The sequence below is a fragment of the Tachysurus vachellii genome, chromosome 2 (genome assembly GCF_030014155.1).
Source record: "Tachysurus vachellii isolate PV-2020 chromosome 2, HZAU_Pvac_v1, whole genome shotgun sequence".
NCBI classification, from domain to species: domain Eukaryota; kingdom Metazoa; phylum Chordata; class Actinopteri; order Siluriformes; family Bagridae; genus Tachysurus; species Tachysurus vachellii.
In genome coordinates this window covers 32,342,320-32,364,718 of record NC_083461.1, presented here as the reverse complement: position 1 = coordinate 32,364,718, position 22,399 = coordinate 32,342,320, and the positions used below count along the sequence as shown (strand labels likewise).

The 22,399-nt window shown below is 37.6% G+C and overlaps 1 protein-coding gene across 2 annotated transcripts in view; it reads left to right on the top strand.

Moving 5' to 3' along the window:
- Positions 1-22,399, top strand: part of arhgef40 (Rho guanine nucleotide exchange factor (GEF) 40) — a 31,901-nt gene that overhangs the window by 6,496 nt on the left and 3,006 nt on the right. For both annotated transcript variants that reach the window (XM_060864319.1, XM_060864317.1), the window contains exons 2-25: positions 199-288; positions 552-659; positions 2,445-2,730; positions 3,440-4,691; positions 5,687-5,931; positions 6,011-6,208; positions 6,297-6,411; positions 7,869-7,962; positions 8,048-8,134; positions 8,285-8,401; positions 9,131-9,229; positions 10,361-10,512; positions 10,693-10,831; positions 10,921-11,040; positions 11,109-11,300; positions 11,382-11,891; positions 12,691-13,082; positions 14,879-15,128; positions 16,101-16,190; positions 16,732-16,938; positions 17,555-17,734; positions 18,529-18,709; positions 20,454-20,564; positions 21,298-21,407. In XM_060864319.1, coding sequence (XP_060720302.1) covers positions 199-288; positions 552-659; positions 2,445-2,730; positions 3,440-4,691; positions 5,687-5,931; positions 6,011-6,208; positions 6,297-6,411; positions 7,869-7,962; positions 8,048-8,134; positions 8,285-8,401; positions 9,131-9,229; positions 10,361-10,512; positions 10,693-10,831; positions 10,921-11,040; positions 11,109-11,300; positions 11,382-11,891; positions 12,691-13,082; positions 14,879-15,128; positions 16,101-16,190; positions 16,732-16,938; positions 17,555-17,734; positions 18,529-18,709; positions 20,454-20,564; positions 21,298-21,407 — 5,325 coding nt within the window. The remainder of the gene's footprint in view (positions 1-198; positions 289-551; positions 660-2,444; positions 2,731-3,439; positions 4,692-5,686; positions 5,932-6,010; positions 6,209-6,296; positions 6,412-7,868; positions 7,963-8,047; positions 8,135-8,284; positions 8,402-9,130; positions 9,230-10,360; positions 10,513-10,692; positions 10,832-10,920; positions 11,041-11,108; positions 11,301-11,381; positions 11,892-12,690; positions 13,083-14,878; positions 15,129-16,100; positions 16,191-16,731; positions 16,939-17,554; positions 17,735-18,528; positions 18,710-20,453; positions 20,565-21,297; positions 21,408-22,399) is intronic.

The window sequence follows — 22,399 nt, the reverse complement described above, 5'->3', positions numbered from 1 at the left end:
GTTTGTTTTGATGAGAGGGATTAAAGGTCACTGTAACTACTTGAAAGTACACAAAAACCATTTGGCCTTCAGGAAGTTTTTGACAGTCTCTGGAACACACAACAGGAAATTGCATCTGTATGTGAGACGAACAAGCTGCACCATTTTGGTCATATACATAAAATTTTTATATTCTTTTTCATGATTGCTTTATCTCAGGGTTCGGAAGCAGTGGAGGACTGTGTTCAGGGGGCGCTCTCCTCTCTCTATCCACCATTTGAGAGCACTGCACCCCCTCTTCTTTCCCAGGTCAGTGATTCTCTCAGATATTCAATAATTGTGGAAATACTGGCAATGTTACAGTAAAACACTTTATTTTTCATACCTGAAAATATATTGGAAATTTTTTTTTTAAATCATCCTCTTGGAAAAATCATGGTTAATAATGCAGATGGGTATCCTTCAAGAATCCTTCAATAACTCTGTCCTAAATCATGGAGTGTTTATTATGCTACATCATTTATTTACTTCATAGTACCATTTTTATGTCTGTTGTCTCTGTGTGGCTTCAGGTTTTTTCTGTCTTGGAGTCCACCTATCAGCATGACAGTTTAAGGTATCTGTTGGATTTCTTTATCCCAGCCAAACATCTTCTGCACAGACTCCAGCAGCATGCTTGTGTAAGTATGCACACTCACCCAACAATAGTAAATTGTTTCATTCATATAACACATGGGTGCTCAAATTCCATTTTAGTGGAAGGAGTCTCTGCATCAGCACTTTGAAACAGTACAGTATGTATTCTGCCACAGGAGTTTCTAGGACACAGGACTTTCCAGTTTCGCTGTATAATGACAAGCTACATTTTGTCTAAAATAAGAGGAAAAAGAATTTAGTCTTTAGAAAGAATGACTGTTTATAGATGCATGGCCTTAGTGCTAACAGGAAATAGTTTTAGGACGTTCCACAACATTAAATATAACAGTAAACAGAGAACATAAAGTAGAGAAAGTCATTGGCCAATAAATAAACAAATGAAATCATTAGCAAATTGGCATTATTGTATAATTACCAGTTAAGAAGAATGAAACACTTTGGTACGTGCTGTTATAAGAATGTAATAAACGACTGTTTTATTCCATACACATACAGTACATCACTCAGTGAATCGTGAGTCGGTTTTCTTGTATGCTGCATATTGCTCATGAATGTATTTTCATGAAAATTTCGAACACTCGAAAATTACTTTGATTTGCTATTCGAACATTCAGGCTTCTATCACTCTTGGTAATGTTTGAAACAGTGTCTTAATCAAACACACACATACACATATTCCTGATGCTTTTACACAGGTACATATGCACATGAAACTGTATGATCACTTAAGGGGTTCACTCAATTCTCCAACTCACATTTTCTGCCTGCTATGTTTTCATTGTCGCAATGAGGAACTGACTGGGACGAGAGCTATGAGTCATGTCTATAATTCTTACCACATGTGTGTCTACAAGAGAAGGGGGGTTAAGGAAAAGGGGCTTGACTGCTACTTGTGTGAGAAAGAAGTTAAGAAAGGGAAAAAGAGAGCCAAAAGAGAGTATGAGAGACAGAGAGAGAGAGAGAGAGAGAGAGAGAGAGAGAGAGAATGAGAGAGAGAATGAGAGAGAGAGAAAGAGAGGGAGAGGGGAGTCTGGGGTTATAGAGAATTTATTGAGAAATAGGGGGAGGGCTAAAGTAACTGAATTCTGAGGCAGACATTGAGAAAGTGGAACTGAGGCACTGAGGCAGATAGTGACTGTTGTGGAAGAAACCTAATAGAAGGATTCAAATAAAATGACTAGAGACATGGAACGTTTCCTTTGAATATATTTTCATATCACAAAATGAGTTTGTGAATGGGGAGAATTAAAACTGACGGTTAATTGAAAATGAAGTAAACTAAGCATCCGGAATAACTGATTGTTTACAGTATAATGACTGAAGAGAAAGATCTGTAACAGGAAACAAGAAGGGAGAAAAGTAAATGATGGGGGAATTTTGCTTGCAAGCTGGGACTTTTGTGATAGTTGCTGTTATTTTTTAGTAGTGGCTCCTTACTTTGAAAAGGCTTCTGCTGGTAAAGTGGTTCAATGAAAATTTTCTGAAAGCACAAAAGGTATTTAAATCTCTAAACATGTTTTAGTGTTTCCGGTGGGTCCAGAACCACATTTCTTCATGTTTCTTTGTAAACATGATTATTTAATATTATTTTCTCTGGTGTGAGAAGGTTTTCATTTTTACTGAAATAGTATAGTAAGTATAGTATATCTTGTATTGTAATAGTAACAATAAACATCAAAGATGATCACACATATCCAGATATCCAGAGAGGAAACGTTTTTTATTCATGGTTTAAACAAAGAAAGGCCAAAAATTTTTGCTGTAATCAAGCATTGGAATACAATTTTGCTACAATGCTCTTTTTGCAGTCTCAGTATTTGGGTTGTTTGTTCCTGCACTCGGGATGGCCCCTGTGTTTGGGTGAGAAGGTGGTGGTTCAGCTTTCTACTCTTGACTGGAGGCTCTTGCGAAGCAATGACTTCTACCTTCAGGTGGTACCTTTCTCCACACGCTGTCCCCGCCTGGCTCTCAAGTGTCTAGCATTGGGTGGACGCAATGTCCAGGAGGTCCTGGTTCCTGAATCCCAGCACCCTCTGGTGTTTACGGCGGAGTGGCTGCACTGCATCAATAAGGAACGGGGATGCAAGAGAGAAGGTGAGCTTGATATTTTTATAGTTACATAAGGTTATAACATAAATAGATACAAAGCACAACATTTTCTTTTATGATATTGCTTCATATGAATTAATTCTTCTGTAACTCATCTCTGTTACCAATTAAGCACCTGTTTTTAAACCGAATAACAATTTACTGGAATTAATTACTATACTCTGTGTATATTAAAGCTGTGAAATTCTTTTCAAGTCAATTCTAATTTATTTGTATAGTGTTTTTAACAATGGACATTGTCTCAAAGGAGCTTTACAGAACATAATGTTGTAAAGAAAATGTTGTATTATACAAAGATTAATATAATACAAAAAAAATATTAAACTTGTATTTATATGAGTTTGTATTTTGAAGTTAATGTTCATATTTGAATTACTTAAAACATGTTTTTCTAACCACAGAGTGGCAACAAAATATTTAACAGGCTGATATGAAAGAAGGGGAGGGATGAAGGGGTATCATAATAATTTGTTACACCAAAGACACATCCTTGAGTGTGTGGATAGCTGCAGTACAGTAATTCCTCTGGGTTGTTGAATGATGCCTCTAAATGTGTGGAATCAGTCAGTTGGTTACTCAATCAATTGACAATTATTTGGTACCTGATGCTAAATGGTTAAAAAAATTAGGATTATCTTCTTTCCAGAAAGTGACTTATTTGTTTGAAAGCCATTAACTTTATTTTCTTTTTTAGGTGGAGGTGGTTTAGATACTTGTCTGGTTAGTACTTCTGATGGTGTGGTACGTATTCCGTGGGACGAGGTTGTTTACCCAAAATTGCTACACAATCCCACTGACCTGGAGCATCCCTCCACAAATCCCCCTGCCCATGACTACCTTTCTCCAAACACTGGGAGTCTGGGATGGTGCTCTTCTTCTGCAGATCCTGACACCTGGTCCTGGGATGAAGAGGATGATCTTCCTCCAGATGGTGATGAGACTGATATTGACTCCACTCTGCGGCGCCTCAGACAGTCCAGTGATGGATGCGGGGATTATGTGGAGCTCCTGGAACCTCGAGGAGGTCCGGATGGTGGCATTGATTCCAAGCAGCGCTATTTGGAGATGCATGGGATCTGCAAAACCAAAACATTGCCTCTGTGCAGGCGAAGCAAGGCCATTCGAATTCGGCGGGGAAAGGCTTGGGGGTACGCAAAGACAGAGATCAGTGGAAGGACAGGGAGCTTGCGTAGGAGGGACAGCAACAGCAGTGGGAAGAATAGTGGAGGTTCTCGCAAGGAATTGGTCAACTCTAGACCCCCGCCTCGAGTCATTGATTTGGTTCGAGAGAGACAGTCATCCCCACAGTGCATTCAGGACTTAGATGGATGTGTTGGAAATACAGTAGTTTTGGATAACCGGGACCTTTATTTAGAAGGTCCATCCAAGGAGAGGAGGCCTGGTGTGGGTGAGGAGAGGAGGGCAGCTGGAACCACACTACCCTGGGAAGAGCGGCATAGAGGAAGGGGAAGCACTAGTGATCTAAGCTCTAGAAGTAAATACATCACTGAAATAGACACTCATACAACAGGAAATATAGGGGCAGAACAATCGGATCAGGATCAAGGATTCCACTCAGACTGTGTTTTTGAGGATGATAAGTCACTGACTGAAGGAGAAACATTGGCAAATGTGACAGCAGGCATAAATAACATGTCTGATTTCAGCAGACATTTGACAAACGGATCAAAAGCAAAGCTTAACACACAACCAGATTCATCTCAAAACAGGGAGTTAAACTCTTCTAACAATGTTAAAAACACAACCAAAATCTCAGGAAACTCCAAAGGACAGAAAGGAAAATGTAACCAACATAGGAAACTGGAAAAAAATCTTTCTCAAACAGGTACTGACAACACTGCTGATGAACCACAAGTTGGGAAAATGGAGGAACGTGTGTGCCCCAAGGGAAAGGATGTCAAAGTGGGAGGATTTCGAGCACCCAGGTATAAGTAGGCAAAATATACTTCAATAAAAGAAGAGTAAAGTATGAAAAAAAATATATCAACCATACCTAAGTATGAGAAAAACTGTCAAAAATACATAGTTTTTTTTTTTCGACTTTAGTGATTGAGTTTCCATTTTACATCACAGCTTGGAGTTATACTCCATAAAGCCATTTTATTCTTTTAAAAAACTAATAATCAACTATAAAATGTGTTCAAAAAGTTCAGAATTATTGCAAAGTCATAAGATTGTAAATAATTATAACATTATAAATATAATATAAAATGTAATAAAAATCAAATGCAATGTAATGTTTCTAGAAGAAAAATAACATTAAAAAACAAAGCAAAAATGATCAGCCAAAACATGACAATTCTGTTAAAGGTTTAACAAGTTACTACCCACATCTGAATATTCCACAAGCACATATGTTTTATTTAACATATTTGTTCTGTTATTATTTAAATTAAAATTTTATATTGTTTTTCATGAATAATAATTATAATCACATAAAAATAGTGTATGCCTCTTCTATTCCTGTTTTCAGACTGTACAGGTATGTGTCAGTAGTGTATCTTCAATATTCACTCCAGGGTTAAGATGTACTTTGGCAAGTGTATAAGTTGGGATAAGAGGCCAGGAGGGCAGTCAGAATTCCAGTACATCTTAAAGGTGTTCAGAGTACTATGCGGGCCACTTGAGTTCTTCCACTTCAACTTTGCAGTCTTTCATGTATATCGTTATATATCGTTGTGTACAGAAGCATTGTCATGCTTTGGTCTTTTAGTTCTAGTGAAGGAAAATCTAAATACTGCAGCATAGAAAGACATCTTAGACAATTTTGTGACAGTTTGGGGAAGACCCACATAAGGGTGTGATGGACAGCCGTCTGCAATTGTTTTGGCCATATAGTATAGAGTAATGGCAGTAGTATATAGCAGTATTGCATTGTGTAATTATTTAATGCTTTTTTGTTTTATTTATTTGGTCATAGGAGAAGAAGGAAAGCTAGAGGGGGGAGAGGGAAGGGTAAATCTGGTGGCCGTGGCAACCCTAAAAACAAGGAAGATCTCAGTTCCTCAAAGGGTCAGAAGAAAGCAAGTCAGCTAGCTGAAACATCTAATTCATTGGCTACATCAGCTGTCTGCAAACACAGCCATTCGGATGAGGGTAAAAATACATTAAAGAAGATAGTGAATGGTCATGAAGCAGACCCTAATTCTGCCGATGGAGATGGAGGTATGTTGGAATCTAATAACTCACATGGTTGTTGTCATACATTTGGGCTTGCAGTGCATTAACATATGTTAATTGGCAGAAAAACAACCAAAAGGCTATCCAGAAATCATCCCAGATGCCGAAACTCAATCAGACTCAGTTTCACTTGATCAGTCAACAGAAGCGACAGTACCATCAGCACCTTCTGACCTATCAAAGGCACCATCTCCAAAAGCCTCTTTTCTGCTTAGAGATTTAAACGAAGATCTGCTCCAGTCAGGAAAGTTCATAATCACGGGTAAACTGGATATGATTTTCAGAATATGATCTTGTTTCTAATTTGCTGTATTTGATCTTTACCTTGTGTGTTTCTTCATCTGTGTAAGGTACTGTGGATAGACTCGGGCGCGGGTTGGTTATTACAGAAAAACACATTCCTGATGATGCTCATCATCTCAATGACATTGTACAGCTATTATCCTGTTATTACTCCATTACCAGGTAACTTACAACATATATATGCCAAATTTTAACATTTAAAATTAAAAACATTTTACATAATAATATATAAAAAATATGGATATTGAAGATAATGAACGAAATGCTTTATTTTGACATCTTCAGTTTTCTTTGGTTAGACCATATACAATGGGATTCCAGTGTGGTGTTAACCAATAAAAATACTTACTGAAATTTGAACATGCAACCAAAAAGTTGAAATCTTTCTTTTTTAACCCAAATGACTGATGAAATAATGCATGGTTATTAGAAACTAATCCAGGATTGTGGCCAAGACTTAATAAGGCCTTAACCCTTGTATTTTCCTGTCTATCTGACCCGGCTGGAAGGTTTAATGAAAGTTTAATGTGTCATAACTTGGGTTTTCTTCCACATATTTGCCTGAAATTTACCAGGATTGTTCCAAATTATGAACTTTGCAAGTAAAATTAATGTGTTCGGACCACTATTTACTTTGCGTTTTGGATCCTCCAGGGTCAGTTGGACCCGGCCACATTTAGTTGGCCAAGAGGTCACACTTTTGTCCTTTTCAGCGCAATTAACATACATACAGATACAAAAATGCACACATAAAATGTCCACCCAAAACACACACTCACACGTGCACCCAAAACACAGCTACATATTTGTAAATATTTCATTCTTTTGATATGCCTTTGCCTAGCAGAGGGCAAAATATGATCTACCGAAATGATGCTACACACATACGCACACATACACACACACAAATGTACCAAATGTAAGGCTGATCACACAGAATGGTGATAATTGTATAATTTTTGATTTATAAGCATTCAAGTCAATTTGACCTGGAAAAAAAACAGGTTTTATTATTTGCTGACATTAAAAATGGTCAAAATGGTTTCAAAACAATCTTCTGGCTTTGAAATATACCAGCCTGTAATTATGCAACTTTTGTGCCTCTATAGTGAAAATAATTCAAAATTTCTGTTTTTTTTTTTTTTTTACTAAAAAATGAGGCATTTTTGTATATAAATAAGGTCTATTATACCAAATATTATTTTTTTTTGCAAAATATATGTTAATATGTTGGAAACAAGTTAGACTAAAAAGGTGAAAAAAAATGGCTATCATATATACTTCATTTTTTATAAGCAGTCAAAACAGACAAGGTCAAGTTGACTCGGCGCTCCTAATTTGCATAGGAATTCAGGTAAGGAAAACAGGAGGGTTAAGAGATCAAGACCACAAGAACTTGCTGATTTTTACATGTGCTTTAAAGACAAATACATTAAACTCAGGATAACCATATTTCACAAAATCCCTGTATTCTTGAGTTGTTTCCTGCTTATCCCCACATTTGTCCATATGTGGGCATTAGTCTAGGACCCTTGCTTAAACTGTTCTAACATTCCTAATTTGGATTTTTTATTTTTTTTGCTTTTTATATTTTTATCATATTTATTTTTAAATACCAGACCGGCTGCTAGAGAAAAGGGTTTGACGGTGCTGGTGGACAGTAGGCAGGCTTCTCCTTCAGAGCTTTGCTTCTCTGCCTTGAGGTCATTCAAGGTGAGACATTGTTTTAGTATTATACAATTATTGTTTATATGTACAAGACTATGTGTCTATACATTTTAAATATATGTGTTTTCAGGCTCAGGTACCAGCAGGTCTTGGCTGTGTTCTCATTCTTACAGAAGAAGAGCAAGAATCAGGCCCATATAACCTGGATGGAATAGAGGTGTGCCACATAACTGTACTTAGCATGATAATAGTAATAAATAAACACACACACACACACACACACACACACACACACACACACACACATAATGTGACACATAATGAACCATGTGATTATAAATTGTTCTCTCTCTTTGTACTAATAAAGGTACACACAGTAAAAGGAACTGGAGTCCTTCAGCAATATGTGGATAGACAGCAGCTGACTAAAGAGATGGATGGAGATTTTGAGCACTCACATAATGACTGGTTAACATTCAGACTGGTGAGAATTCCCTCAATTTACACCAATTACATCACAGCACTGATGAATTCTTAAATTTGATCGATTTTAAGGTAGTTTTGAGTCAAGTCACAGTTTTATGTTAAAATACGCATTCTAATATAGTAAAATTTCTATACTAACTTTTAATTCACGTGTTGGTTCCTGTGGATTCTCCACATAAACAGATAACAAAATTATGTGCCATTGTTCATGTGGTTTTTGACATGCTGTAATTTTAGTGTGATATGTTTATATAACATTTTAGTGGCAGTCTCCAGTGTCAGTGTTTCTTAATAATCAGATTTCATGCTACTGTATATTTCATTTCATTAGATATATTGATGCATATTTCAAGTTTTCATTAGAATAAGGAGGACTTTGCTTGAATGAATAAAAAACAATTGCATCAACAAATTGTAGTGATACTTTATACATCCAGTAGACTATATCATGACAGGACATGTAGCTGCTTCATACCACCCAGCCATTCATAATTTTCCTATAACATCATGTCCTGTAATGTTTTAACTTCCTACAATTAGAGTTGTTGCACTGAATTTAGTGTAATCAGTGAAAATCACTCTTAAAACCACTCTTTTGTTTTGAGACAATGTCAATTGTTAAAAGTGCTATAGAAAAAAATTTAAATATAGCTTAGCTCATGATATATCTAAGCCAACAGCAGAAATACCTTATAAACACTTATTGGATTCCTCTTTGTATGTGTAGAGTCTGGAACAGCTAACTGAACACTGTGAGAGTGTTCTTTCTCTATTGGATGTTGCACTAAAGTCTATGGGAGAAGAACCACTGCCTGACTGCATTAAGGTAATATGGTAATACAGTCCATTCACAAAGTGTTTAAAACCTGTCCTGACTTATTTTATGCATTACAGCCTTATGTTAAATTTGTTTCTCACACAGATTCTAATGAGACGTAATTACAACCAAGTCAAACTGGTTGGTCATAATTTTAGTCAACAGCTCAGTACAGTATTATGGAGATGGTTACGTCTGAGGCCTTATACTGTACTTGCTTTTAATGATGTGTATGCATATCCAAGATGGCTGCCCTTTCTATCTGGTAGCTTCTGCATGTCCTCAGAAACTAAAGCCATTTCTATGTTGTACAGTACAACCGTAAATTGTGGGGAAAGTATTGCATTATTTGACAGGGCGAAGAAAACTAGCTAAATAAACTAGTGTTGTGTCTCAGATTGCACACTTTTTGTTCTACCAACTGGTATTTACTATTTCAGAATGTGCAAAACCTTTCAGGTAGTTTTAAAACTGTTTTTAGTTCAGTAAATACTTTTGAACTTAAGGTTTCTATTTGAGATGCAGCTTATGCATCTTAATGACAGTGGATAGTTTTACAATGCTGTGCATTTTACATTTTGACTTGGAAGCCGGGGGGCACGGTGGCTTAGTGGTTAGCACGTTCGCCTCACACCTCCAGGGTTGGGGGTTTGATTCCCGCCTCCGCCTTGTGTGTGTGGAGTTTGCATGTTCTCCCCGTGCCTCGGGGGTTTCCTCCGGGTACTCCGGTTTCCTCCCCCGGTCCAAAGACATGCATGGTAGGTTGATTGACATCTCTGGAAAATTGTCCGTAGTGTGTGAGTGAATTAGAGTGTGTGTGTGTGCTCTGCGATGGGTTGGCACTCCGTCCAGGGTGTATCCTGCCTTGATGCCCGATGACGCCTGAGATAGGCACAGGCTCCCGTGACCCGAGGTAGTTTGGATAAGCGGTAGAAAATGAGTGAGAGTGACTTGGAAGCCAGGTTGACAGGGATGTTTTGGCTCTGACATGCCATCTAGTGGAGGTTGCTTTTAATTTTTCAAATGTACATACTGTTGTAACAAACGCAGGCAAGCATGCAAATCTGGAAACAGCAACCTCTGTATGCACAAATCATGATCTGTCAAATGAGACCTTTTTATCTTTTGTTTCCACTCCAGTCTGTACCACTAAGTGTTGAAAAGCACAAGCAGCTGATGACTGGTGTTCTGTCTGACCCACGGTTGACAGAGCTGCAAAGACGGGGTGGAGCTTGGCTGGCTGGACTGGCTAATGAAACGTCCAGATTGGCTCATAGGTCACCAGACTGCAGGTAGCCATAGAGACTGAATTAAATGAATGGAAACAGTATGTGACTAATTTATTTTCCATCTGTATTTATGATGAATCATGTGCTAGAACAAATTTGTGTTCTGGCCCAACATTTTTGGATAATGGACACTTCTTGTAATCTTGTAATTCTGTTTCTATTTCTGATGTTTCATATTTTAAGAGCTGCCTTCGCCGCAACCTCCAGTCTCTATGACAGCATTGATGATTCTCTCCATCGGCTGGTGCGTGTTTCTAATCAGAGAAGTCATGACCTGGAAGCACTCAGCAGACTGTCAAATCTAGTGGACAAACTGGAAAAGGTGCTTGAGATATTTCTAATTTTGTGGAACTTACTTCTGTAGACCAGTTTGTAAATCCTCTATAGATAGCAATTCTCTTTCATCCTTAGTTTGAGACAGAAATAGATCATGTGCAGGAGCAACTGGAGGAATATAAGGATCCGCCACTCTCACTAAGCCGACTCTTACTCAAACAGCAGAAGTTCAAAAGCTTCAGGGAATCTGCTATGGTAAGTGTGTTTGTGTTAAACAATGAAATTATAGCAGTTCTGTCACTGATGGCATTGTACATGTGTAGGAACTTCACAGTGAGACACTAGTGGTGCTGGGGGAAATCGAGAGCTGGTCTGAGCTGGAATGGGGAGGTCTTACTGCAGTCCTTAAACGACTTCCACAGATCCGAGAGAAAGTGAGAGGAATGTCTCACTGCCTGTCTGACTGCTGGACCCAACTGGACAATACACAGAGACTACTGTCCACCCTTACTGAGGTTCCACATGCACATACCCCATATAACTACACATCTCCACTACTATACAAGCATTTATACTAATACCCCTTCCATTTACAGGCCTCCCAGTGGTGTGATGTGGTCTCTTCATCCTCTCCCAATTCCTCACCTTCTTCTCCTCTGTCCTCTCTCCCTCCTATTCCTCCATCCCGTTTCCAAGACGCACGAGCTTTGGCCGTTGAGCTTGGTGGCGGTGCTCTGTTAGACATGTGGGCCCAGACTCTGGAGCGTTACCAACGCACACTAACACAATTCAAGACACGCATACTTCAGGCTGAGCGAGGCATGCCCACCAACCAGGGTCAGGATCCCAATGTGGCCGTGGCACAGGCACCTAAAACATCTGTTTCCAGTGTCACAAGTTTGTGGGAGATAGAGGGAGAGGGAGATGGAGAGTGGTGCGGAGGAGGAGAAGGAGGACTGCAGCCTTGGGGCTCACTGGCCTCATTGTTCCGTCCACAGAACTGCTCTACACTAAAGATAGGAGAAGAGAAGAAGAAGGAGGGAGCTGCAGGGGCTGCTGGGGGAGGGAAGTTCCTGCAGAACTTGCTAAACCCAAGCAAAAAAAGTGTGAGTGGTAGTTTCTACAAGTCTGTGAGAGTGGTTGTTGTGTTGTTAAGAGAATGCATCACAAGAGTAAAACAAGAGGCTTTGTGTTTGTGCAAAAATTGTACAATTACATTAAATTCATCAATCCATCACTTTAGTTTACCAATCAAAACATAACCGGAACAAAAATGTCACTAGGAAAACACTAGCAAAAAATATTTCACAACAGAAATCACCAAAGAAGGAGAATATGCTCAAAAAATTGTTGTTAAAAATGTAAGAGTTTAACAAGACATTAGGTGAAAAAAGACAGGTGATCACCCACTGTTAGAGCAGTAATGGTTGAGGCAGAGGCAATTCCTGCAGCCCCGTTACGTTCCTCAAGGCAGGGTAGATCTAGATTGATATACTCAACCTAATTGTGTAGTTTGGCATGGAGTCAGAATAAAGCTACTGTAGATTGTGCTTGTGAGGTATAACAGGACATATAAGAAGACTGATAACAAATGAGAGAGCACACAGACATCTCCACTGACCAGAGGCTCAGGCATTGACAGGAGAGCACCTGGAACCAATTATTAAAAGACTAGCCAGAATATTTTTAGAATAATCTCCATTACTTTTTTTTTTTATTCAAAATACAATCTTCTGTTTGTAAATAGAGTTTGACAAAATTGTATAAGTTACTTGGGTTTTTTATAATGGAATTTTTGCTTCAATTTTTAAAACATCACACTGAGTTTTTCTGTCTGCATGCAAGTTGTATAATTGCCCTTCCTTCCACAGCAAATAAGCTTTCATTTTCTTTCACCTCACTTAGCCCACTGAAGCTCCTCTGCCTCCTAAACCACCTCGGAGGCGTCACCCAAGCTTTGACCTCCAAGCCCTGCTCGCACCCCGTCGTTCAGCTGCAGCTGCACCAAAGCCAGCAGAGGCTCCACTTGCTGCAAGCAGCCGCTCATCTCCCCTGTCCTGGCTGGGAAGGAAAGCTGTAGCTGAGCCTATCCTCATGGCAGGGATTGCCACAGCTGTACCAGGATGGAGGGATGAGAAAGTTGGAGTTGGTGTAGGAGGAGGTGGTGTGTTGATCCGTGGTGTGGAGGTCAGCAGTAAAGAGGTGGCAGATCATACAGGGCTCACCAGACAGCATGTACTTCTCGGCCGGACTGATAGAGAGACAGGAGTTGAGAGGCCTGGAACTACAGCACAGAGGTATGCATGTGTTTTAGAGATTGTGTGTGGTTTTAAGGAGAACTTTTAATCTGTGTAAGGTGTACAGATTGACTTCTGTATATATATTAGGGATGCCACTGAAGGCACTTTTTGAAAAAGTCCTGTAGGGCTTGACTGGAAAAAAACACTAAACACTAAACAAGTAATTTGCAGTGTCTAAAATGAATTTTAAAGTTAACGATAATTAGAAAGTGATTATTATATAGTACCTTCAAAAGATGGTGATTCCAGTCAAGCCATGCTAGAAGATCATAGGGAGCATGGCACAGAGCAGGATGTGATAAGTGCTTTAACACTAACATAGATCTTTTTTGGCTCATGTGTAGATCAGCTAGGAAGGAATTGTAGAAATATTGTCTTGATCAAATACTGAAAAACCACCTAAACAGTTTCTGTGGTTACACATGTACAGATCCTGTTTTTGTTTTTAAAAGACAAACCCTGCATGACCAAGACAGATTAGTCATGTGAGGCAAGGAGGGTAGGTTGCTGTCCAGGACCACCTCAAGGTTGTGTGCAGTAACAGATGGTGGATAACAGCACACAGCTGTTGTCGGTGTAGTTGGTACATGATTAGAAATCTTCGAAACAAGTGTCCAAACAAGGTGGATAATCCCAGCTAAATGTTGTATGGAACATCGTTTTCCTGTATTAGCTAGAAAGTAAACAGGTCTATTGAATTGCATGCAACTTTCTAGTGTCAACATCTTAACTAGAACAGACAAACAGCAGCTTTTCCCCAAGTTCCTAATAGCTACAGTAAAACCTTGTATATATGCACACTTAATTTTCTATCTTAGACAAATGGTTTGTGAAAGTATTGCATGTTTGCCAAACTCCTCCCTATGTTCACCTATACACTATTCCTTTTCATCGTTGGCTGGTTTGTAGTGCACTATAACAGAACACCAGTTGAAACAAAGAAAGCAGACATGCACAAATAAGTAAGGGGGCTGACAGTTTATTCAGACAGAGCATGATTTACATGAACAATTACAAAAAACAAGTAATGTAAAAGCTGTGATGAGGACCATCACAGCTACCTGTAGGAGGATGTTTGAGTTTGGTGTTGCACTAGAACTGTGCTGTGATTCCTGTGAATGTAAACGCAGCTTGTACATTTTCTGGAAGTATACTTTACTACTTGACTTTACTGCACATGTTTTAGCTGATGATGTTATCAATTAACATTATATTTTAATATATATATATATATATATATATATATATATATATATATATATATATATATATATATATATATATAAAATATATATATTAATATATATTTATATTTTAATAAATATATTATAACATTATATTTTAATATATATATATATATATATATATATATATATATATATATATATATATATATATATATATATATATATATATATATTAAAATATATATATTAATATATATTTATTTTATATATATATATATATATATATATATATATATATATATATATATATATATATATATATTAAAATATATATATTCATATATATTTATATTATATATAATATATATAATATATATATGCACCGGGGTTTGATAAAATCAAGGGAGGCTGAAAGCAGACTAGTGCTCTGGGGGAACCAGGAAAAATTGGATTTATAATGCAACAAGCATGTCCAGTGTGAAAACCACAGAGTGTGAAAAGAGTTTATTATTTATGTTTTATTATGCATATTTGCACTCATCTACTTGGTTAGTACCTATCACTACTAAAAGCATTACTTTTTCTGTTTCTCTCCCCATTTCTTAGTAAGTTGTATCTGCAGTGGTGTAGGCTGGTCAATTCAGAGCGGCAGTACGTAGCTCTACTGAAGGCAGTGGAAGAGACTTATCTCCCTCTGCTGGATAGTGCTGATACACCAGTCTGTTTAAGAGGAAAGGCTGACTCAATCTTTTCCAACTGGAGCAACCTTGCCACTTTTCATTCTCAGCTACTCCTCCCTGCCATCGAGGGTGCCCTCTCTCAAACGCTACAGCAAACTGACTGCTTCAGCAAATATGTAAGATTTTGTGTCTGTATTTTGTGTTTTGTGTTTGCACATATATTACATATATTTATGTTAAAGGTAGTAGTCCCATAAGTAGTATTTTTCCCTCCCACTTATAATAATACAGCTCAGACAATGACCCGTGATGGCGACCTAATATTGCCGACTCCTGTTAGCAAGTGAGCCAACTCAGCAAGCATCTGTTGCAAGGTTATGTGCATCATCAGGGGCATGTTAGTGGCCTGCCTATAAGACATGTACAAGACTTCTGTTCTTGGCAGAAAATATAGTGGCTTGCAAACCCCTTTAAACCTTTTGGAGTGGGTTGGGACTCAGGTGTGGGACCAGTATATATATACAGTATATACCAGAACCATTATAAATTAATTAACTCATCAGAGAGATTGGTTGACATTCTGCTTTAGGCATTTAATTGTCTTTTGCAAGCTTATCAGACTTTAAAAATATCACTTCATAACCAAATTCTTATACGTTTCCAGACACTTGCACCTTACCTTTACCTATTTCGATAGTGTATTGATGTTCAAAAGCTGCAGTTTTCCAGGAACAGGCATATTTATATTGAGATCACATGGCACCCAAATTGCACCTATGTGAACATTCAGCTAATTATGTTTGCATCTATGGCAACTGGTTGCCTTTTTTGGGGCTTCACAATATAATAATTTTACAAATATCTAGCCACTATTTTCATTTTCAGTATCTTTCCTGCTACTCAGTATCAGATCTAATATGATATAATATCAGTGCATCCCAAGGGGTGATGGAGTGAATGAATTGTAAATGGTTCACAAGATAAGCATTTGTATTAGAAATATTAGAAATATCTTACTGAAGTTAATCCGGATCCCATACATGAAATCATTATTTAAACAAATCTAAAATCTCTAATAAAATTGAAAATTAATTTTGACTCCCTTGTCTTTTTCACAAACGCTCAAATTGGAACTCACTAATGCCCAGAGGGATCAATTACTGCATTATGCCCACTACATCCGTATGAAGCCTGAGCCGGACTCCCTGCTGGTCAGCCAAGCTGCAGACTACTTCAAGGTGAGCTCCTGAACTCAGCTGGATGAACCAAATTAGTCATGATTCTGATTTAATTTGTAATTGTTAGCTTAGCTGCCATCATGTGTCTGGTAATAGGTCCAAAGGAGTGGACGGTCACATGCTGCATTTTAACATTTGATGTTGCATTTACAAGTTGTAAACACTAGGTGGCGAATGAAATTACTGAGCAGGACCATAGAATGCAAAGGCAATTTTTTGTTCACCCATAAGGTTATGAAAAGCTTTTCAATTTGCTGTTCCCACAGCCTTGTATAACTTACAAAATGAGCTGAAACTTAAGGAAGGTTTAATCAAGGTTTAATGAAAAATTATTTTTTATAAAAATGTTGATTCTGATTTGATTATTTCACACAACTATGAAAATGCAGATACAACTCTGCATGTTAATACCTAAGAATATATATATTAATTCGCAAAAATATGTTATACAGACATGAATTTCAGCATGTTATAGTTTTTTATATAACCTCCTGCTAAACAGCCATTTTCAACACCAGTTACTTATTTTTTCTCTTTTTAGTCAAAGCTTTCCAGCTCTCCTGTGCCTGCCAGTATCTCCTTTCCTCAGTGCCTCGCTGCTCCTACTCAACGTCTACAGCACTACTGCGAGATCCTTGAGGAACTAGGAGGGGTCAACCCCGGCCCTGACTCTGCACTCTCCATAATCAGACATGCACAGCGCCATGGGGAGGACCTGAGGACAAGCGACCTCATCACTGGCTGTCCGGTGAGACATAGAGAGCACAGTATGGACGTGTGATTATAGTCTTTTTTATTAAAAGTTACACAAGGAGTACATTAAACAGCACATCTGGCTGCATTTTATTCTTTTTATAATACTGCATGTTAATAACCAGTTATAAGTACTTAATATATTTGCCAGATATAAACACTTCACCAGTCCCTCTTTTTTCTCTGTCAATTCCAATAAAACATAGAAACAAAATGGAATATGGGGCACAACTGTCCTTTTAACTTTCCCATGGTAGAAAACATAATGTTACAGCTTTATCTCTGACTTTTAAAAAGCACAGACACTGTAGACTCCAGTGGAAAAAATGCAGCAGTGCTTTAGTATAAAGAAGAATATAAATTAATAAATGATGCTAGTGTGCATGGAGCTCTTACTGTAACTGATCCAATTCATGTGGTCATTGTTACTGCTAACATTTTTGTATATCCCAAAGGATGAACTCGTCATGAACTCATTTACTGTGTTTTTTATAATTCCCAAAACAGCAGAATATTAGAATATTGATATTAGATATCATATAAATAATAGAATATTCTACATGTTTGACTCTAATTCATATGCTGGAAATGTGTGTATATGTGTGTCATAGGTACCTGTTGGAGAACGTGGGGATTTGGTACGCCAGGGTGAGCTGTACGTCTGTCCGGGTGGGCGGAGAAAGAAGACAGGCATCAGGACCGTGTTCCTCTACCAGCATTACATTATTCTCACCAAACACAAAACTCAGAGTCAAGGCTGCAGTGTATACACTTATAAAAACAGCATAAAGGTGCGCACACAGACAAACACACATATATTATATATTATATTATATATTGCTAACAAGAAAATCCTAGCAGGCAGAGAGTATAGTTCATGTCAATGGACCACAGTTAAAGAGAAGTTAAAGCAAAAAAGGTAAAATTGTGTTGCGGTGCTACTTGATCATTTTAAACCAGTGCTCTTGTCTCAACTCAGATTTTCCTGTTTGAAAGGTGCACTGACACAGCACCCTTGCTTGCTTGCTTGCTCTGTGTAATTTTTTTTTTTCTTTAGACAGAAAAAGTTAACAGAAGCTGGCCTAAGAACTAGGCCTGAGATGTCAAATGCAAGCTTTTCAGATGCTGATGATAATGAGAATAATTCTAAAGTAATAAAAAAGCACTGTTTGTTAAGAGTGAAGCACAGCAGCACATTAAGAATGAAAATGGTCATCCATGTGGAAGTGTTTCATGGTTTCTACTAGACAAGCAATTTGTAAATGAACTGCATCATCTTTTAATACATTTTCACTTCTTTCCCAAATAATTTCTCATTGTGGTTGGCAAGAGTGGACTTGTCTTTTCTCTAAACTGATTTTTCTGATCCAGCAGAAAAGCATAGTTTTTTGTTGTCTCTTATATTGTTCTAGCAGTGGAAAAGAAAAATCATAAATGCTATGGATACTGTAGATAGTAGCTGCTCTAGTTGGGCTTTCTGCTGTTAAAGTAAAATGCACTACACCTTACACCACACAGGCTACACCACAGCACACACACTTCTCATGTCCTTCAGCACAGACACTGATCACATCTCTCTACCCAGACAGGAGAGATGGGTTTGACCCAGTGCGTCGGCGAGGAGGGTCTGAGGTTTGAGGTTTGGGTGAGACAGACTTCTCGCACCAAATATTGTCTCACTCTCCAGGCCTCATCTTTAGAGGACAGAGAAGCCTGGACACATGACATTGCCCAGCTCCTGTGGACACATGCCATCCATAACACAGGTGAGTTTGAAGGCACTGAACTTGAATCTTTGATATGTTTAATTAAACAAGACTTATTGTCATATTTGGTCCTTAAATTAGCACCTTAATGTCGTCTTTCCTTTTATAACAAATGTATGAATTTATTAACAATCAATTATGTGTGTGATACAGTGTAAGTGTGAAGAGTTTCTCACTTCATGATCTCAAATGTACTACTGCAACAAACAGTAAAAACATATTTTCATTTAAACTATAATGAAGCTTAAAAAACTTCATTATAGTTTAAATGAAAATATGTTTTTACTGTTTGTTATGAATCTTTGGATAGAAAAAATATTTTAATTTGAATTAATTACTGATGAAATCAGTTATATTTATTTGTTAACCATGTAAAGATTTATTTAATTAATTGAGCACACCTCTTTTAATTAAGATTTTTTTTTTTAAATCATAGAGATGTCATTAATGACCCAGTTTTATGTGTAATTAAGAGATCAATATAAGACAGTTTAATTATATTAACTCTGTGTAGGCTCTTAGGAGGAGACTGCAACTTGTTCACCATATTAAAAAAAAGTGAAACAGGAAATACCTGAAACAAGCAAAAAAAAAAGTGTTATTATTTGAAATATTAATAATGTGCTTGTTTGTTTGATGCCTTATTTTGGCGGCGAATGTACAATGATTGACGTAAGGGAAAACTGGCAGGGTTTTTGTGTGAAATGATGAGCGTGATGGCATTCATGTCAGTATCAGACATCAGAATGTAGAGATAAGTAGCTGAATAAGCTGGACAGAATAAAGGGCAATAAAAAGATGACATGAGCCACCAAATGCAGGCTTAAAATTATTATTATCCAATATCTGTTTGTGCTTTTTAACAATTAACAGTATCACAAAACAGGAGTCCACTAAATTACAATGAACTCAGTGTCACATTTATGGAACCAATTTGAGACCAATTGAATGGCATGGTGCAATATCATCCTGTATTATGGGTATCACATGGTCTACAGCAATAGCTGGCTGTGGCATTCAAATAATGCTCAACAGGTATTCAGCTAAACTGTGTGTGCCAAGAAAAAAATGTTGCCTAGGTAATATTTTTTCCAACCTTCACTTCTCCAGTTTCAGTGATCTGGTGCCCACTGTAGCCTCAGATTTGTGTCTTTGACTAATAGGAATGGAACCTGAGGTGGTCTGCTACTGTTCCTCCTATCCTATCAATATTTAAGATACAGTTGCCTATTAGAGACTGTTGTGTGTAAGATCAGCAGTCTGGTACCAACAATGCCATGTCATGCCATTGTCAAAGTCACTAAGATCACATTTTTGCTCTTTATGATGCAAGAAGTAACTGGAAATTAACCCACATCTACATGATACAGTATGTGTGCACTGCACTGTTGCCAGTTAATTTGCTGTTTGGATAATTGCATGCATGTGGCATAAAGTGGCCAAAGAGAATTGCAGAGAATTTCTGTTGCAACAGGCAACAGAAATCCAGATGTATGTTTAGTTGGAAAAAAAAAAACAGAGACGAGGGTAGAAAGTACCACGTTCCTGAAAGTTCCAGTTCATGAAGAAAAAACACTGAGAGTGACACGAGGAAGTCTTCTGTGAGCTTGTGCATGCAAATAAAATGGCAAAACCTGGTTTTGGAAAATTCAAACCTTTACGGTATCCCTGCAGAATTATTCTCAACAGTATCAGGATGATTCATTAATGTGTAAATAAATATTTTGTTTTTGTGTTTCAAAAGAATTGTGTCTAAAGGAATCTCTGTGCATGGGAGTATCCAGCAAGTTGCTACTGGATGTGACAGGAGCTCAGACATCCGAGCTAGACTCAAGTTTCAGCCTTAATGACAGGGGTATAATGTACACCCACACAAATGCACATTCTCAGACATTTACACCTTTAATTGTAAATACCAGTATGGAAAAACAAGTAAATTATTCTAACATATTTAACCTCTTGGAATTCTTTTTGTAGAAAATTTGTAAAATAGAGATACATTTATATTATACCAGTCAGAATATTAGATGAAGTATTAAAGATGGACAGAATCCTATATCGATATCAGCAGAAAATGATATTAGACAATCCGGTCTGACTAAAAAGCTTTTATTTTAGCAGGTTTAGATTTTTTTTTTACTTTAAGTAATTAAAACAGATTTCTTATTGTTTTGAAATAAATACTCCTTTCTAAATACTTCTTTTAAATACATACCTATATATATGCTACAAAGAAGTCGTGAATGATTATGAATTTTATCCTGTGGAGAAGTGTTGTCCATATTAAATGGCCATCTTAAATTCTTCCTGGTTAATACTATCAGGAAATATTCAAGGTTTCAGAATCTATCATGTTCGAATTTCATCTGCATCTGCCAAATACCATAAATCAAAATCTCTTGTATACATAAACACTTCTAACTCTAAATTGAAGTACTTCATTGCTAGTATTGAAATTGGTGTTTGCTATACATTATGTCAACAGTGTCACCAATGATAATGTATAATGCTCATTTTCTATATATACAACATATAACTGTTACCGAACTATAACTATCTGTTTTAACATGATTTTCTCTCTCTTCCAGTTCAGAGTAGCTGTTCAGACTCTTCCTCAGTGGGAAGTCAGAAGGAAGGGGGATCTCCCTCTATCACAAGAGAACCAAAGAAAGATTCCGGACAAACTGGCCATACACAAGTGAGAAGTTCAAACAGCACACACATATACTGTAGATACATTCACTGGCCTCTTCATTAAGGACATAGCTTCAGCCTAAGTTTTGTGGCCAGAATTCCACATAGTTTTGAAAAGGTTCTTTTGAGATTTTGGTCCAGACTGATATGATTGTGTCACAAACATACTGCAGATTTCTCAGATGCACATTCATGCTGCAAATCTTCTGACCTGCCATCCAAAAGGCCTCTCTATTGGGTTCATATCTGGTGACTGAGGAGACCACTGAAGTACAATGAACTCAGTGGCATGTTTATGGAAACAGATTGAGACCAATCTGCGACATGGTGCAACATTTTTATCCATAAAAATCCATAGGAAATTTGTAGCCATAAAGGGGCCACATGGTTGGCAGCAATACCAGGTGATGTCGTTCAAATAATTCTTAACACATATTCAGAGGAACTGTGTGCGCCAAGGAAAAAATTCCCCACACCTTTACACAACCACTACCAGCCGGAACCATTAAAAGAAGGCTTGGATGGGTCATGATTTTGATTCCAAATTCTGACATTATCATTTGGACTTTACAGCAGAAATGCTGCTTAGGTAACATTTTTTCCAATCTTCAATTGTCCAGTTTCAGTGATCCTGTGCCCACTGTAGCCTCAGATTTGTGTCTTTGGCTAACAGGAGTGGAACTTGATGTGGTCTGCTACTGTTCCACCTATCCTCCTCAGGGGTTGATGCATTGTACCTTTGTACTTTTCTGCTTAGCTTAACACAGTAGTACAAAGTGGATATTTGAGCTACAATTGCGTAAGCTCTAGAGACTCTTGTGTGTAAGATCAGCAAGATCAGCAGTCTGGTCCCAACAATGCCATGTTGTGCCATTGTCAAAGTCACTAAGATCACATTTTTCTTCTTTATGATGCTTGATGCGAAAAGTAACTGAAGATTAACCCATATCTACATGATCTGTATGCACTGCACTATTTCCAGTTGATTTGCCGATT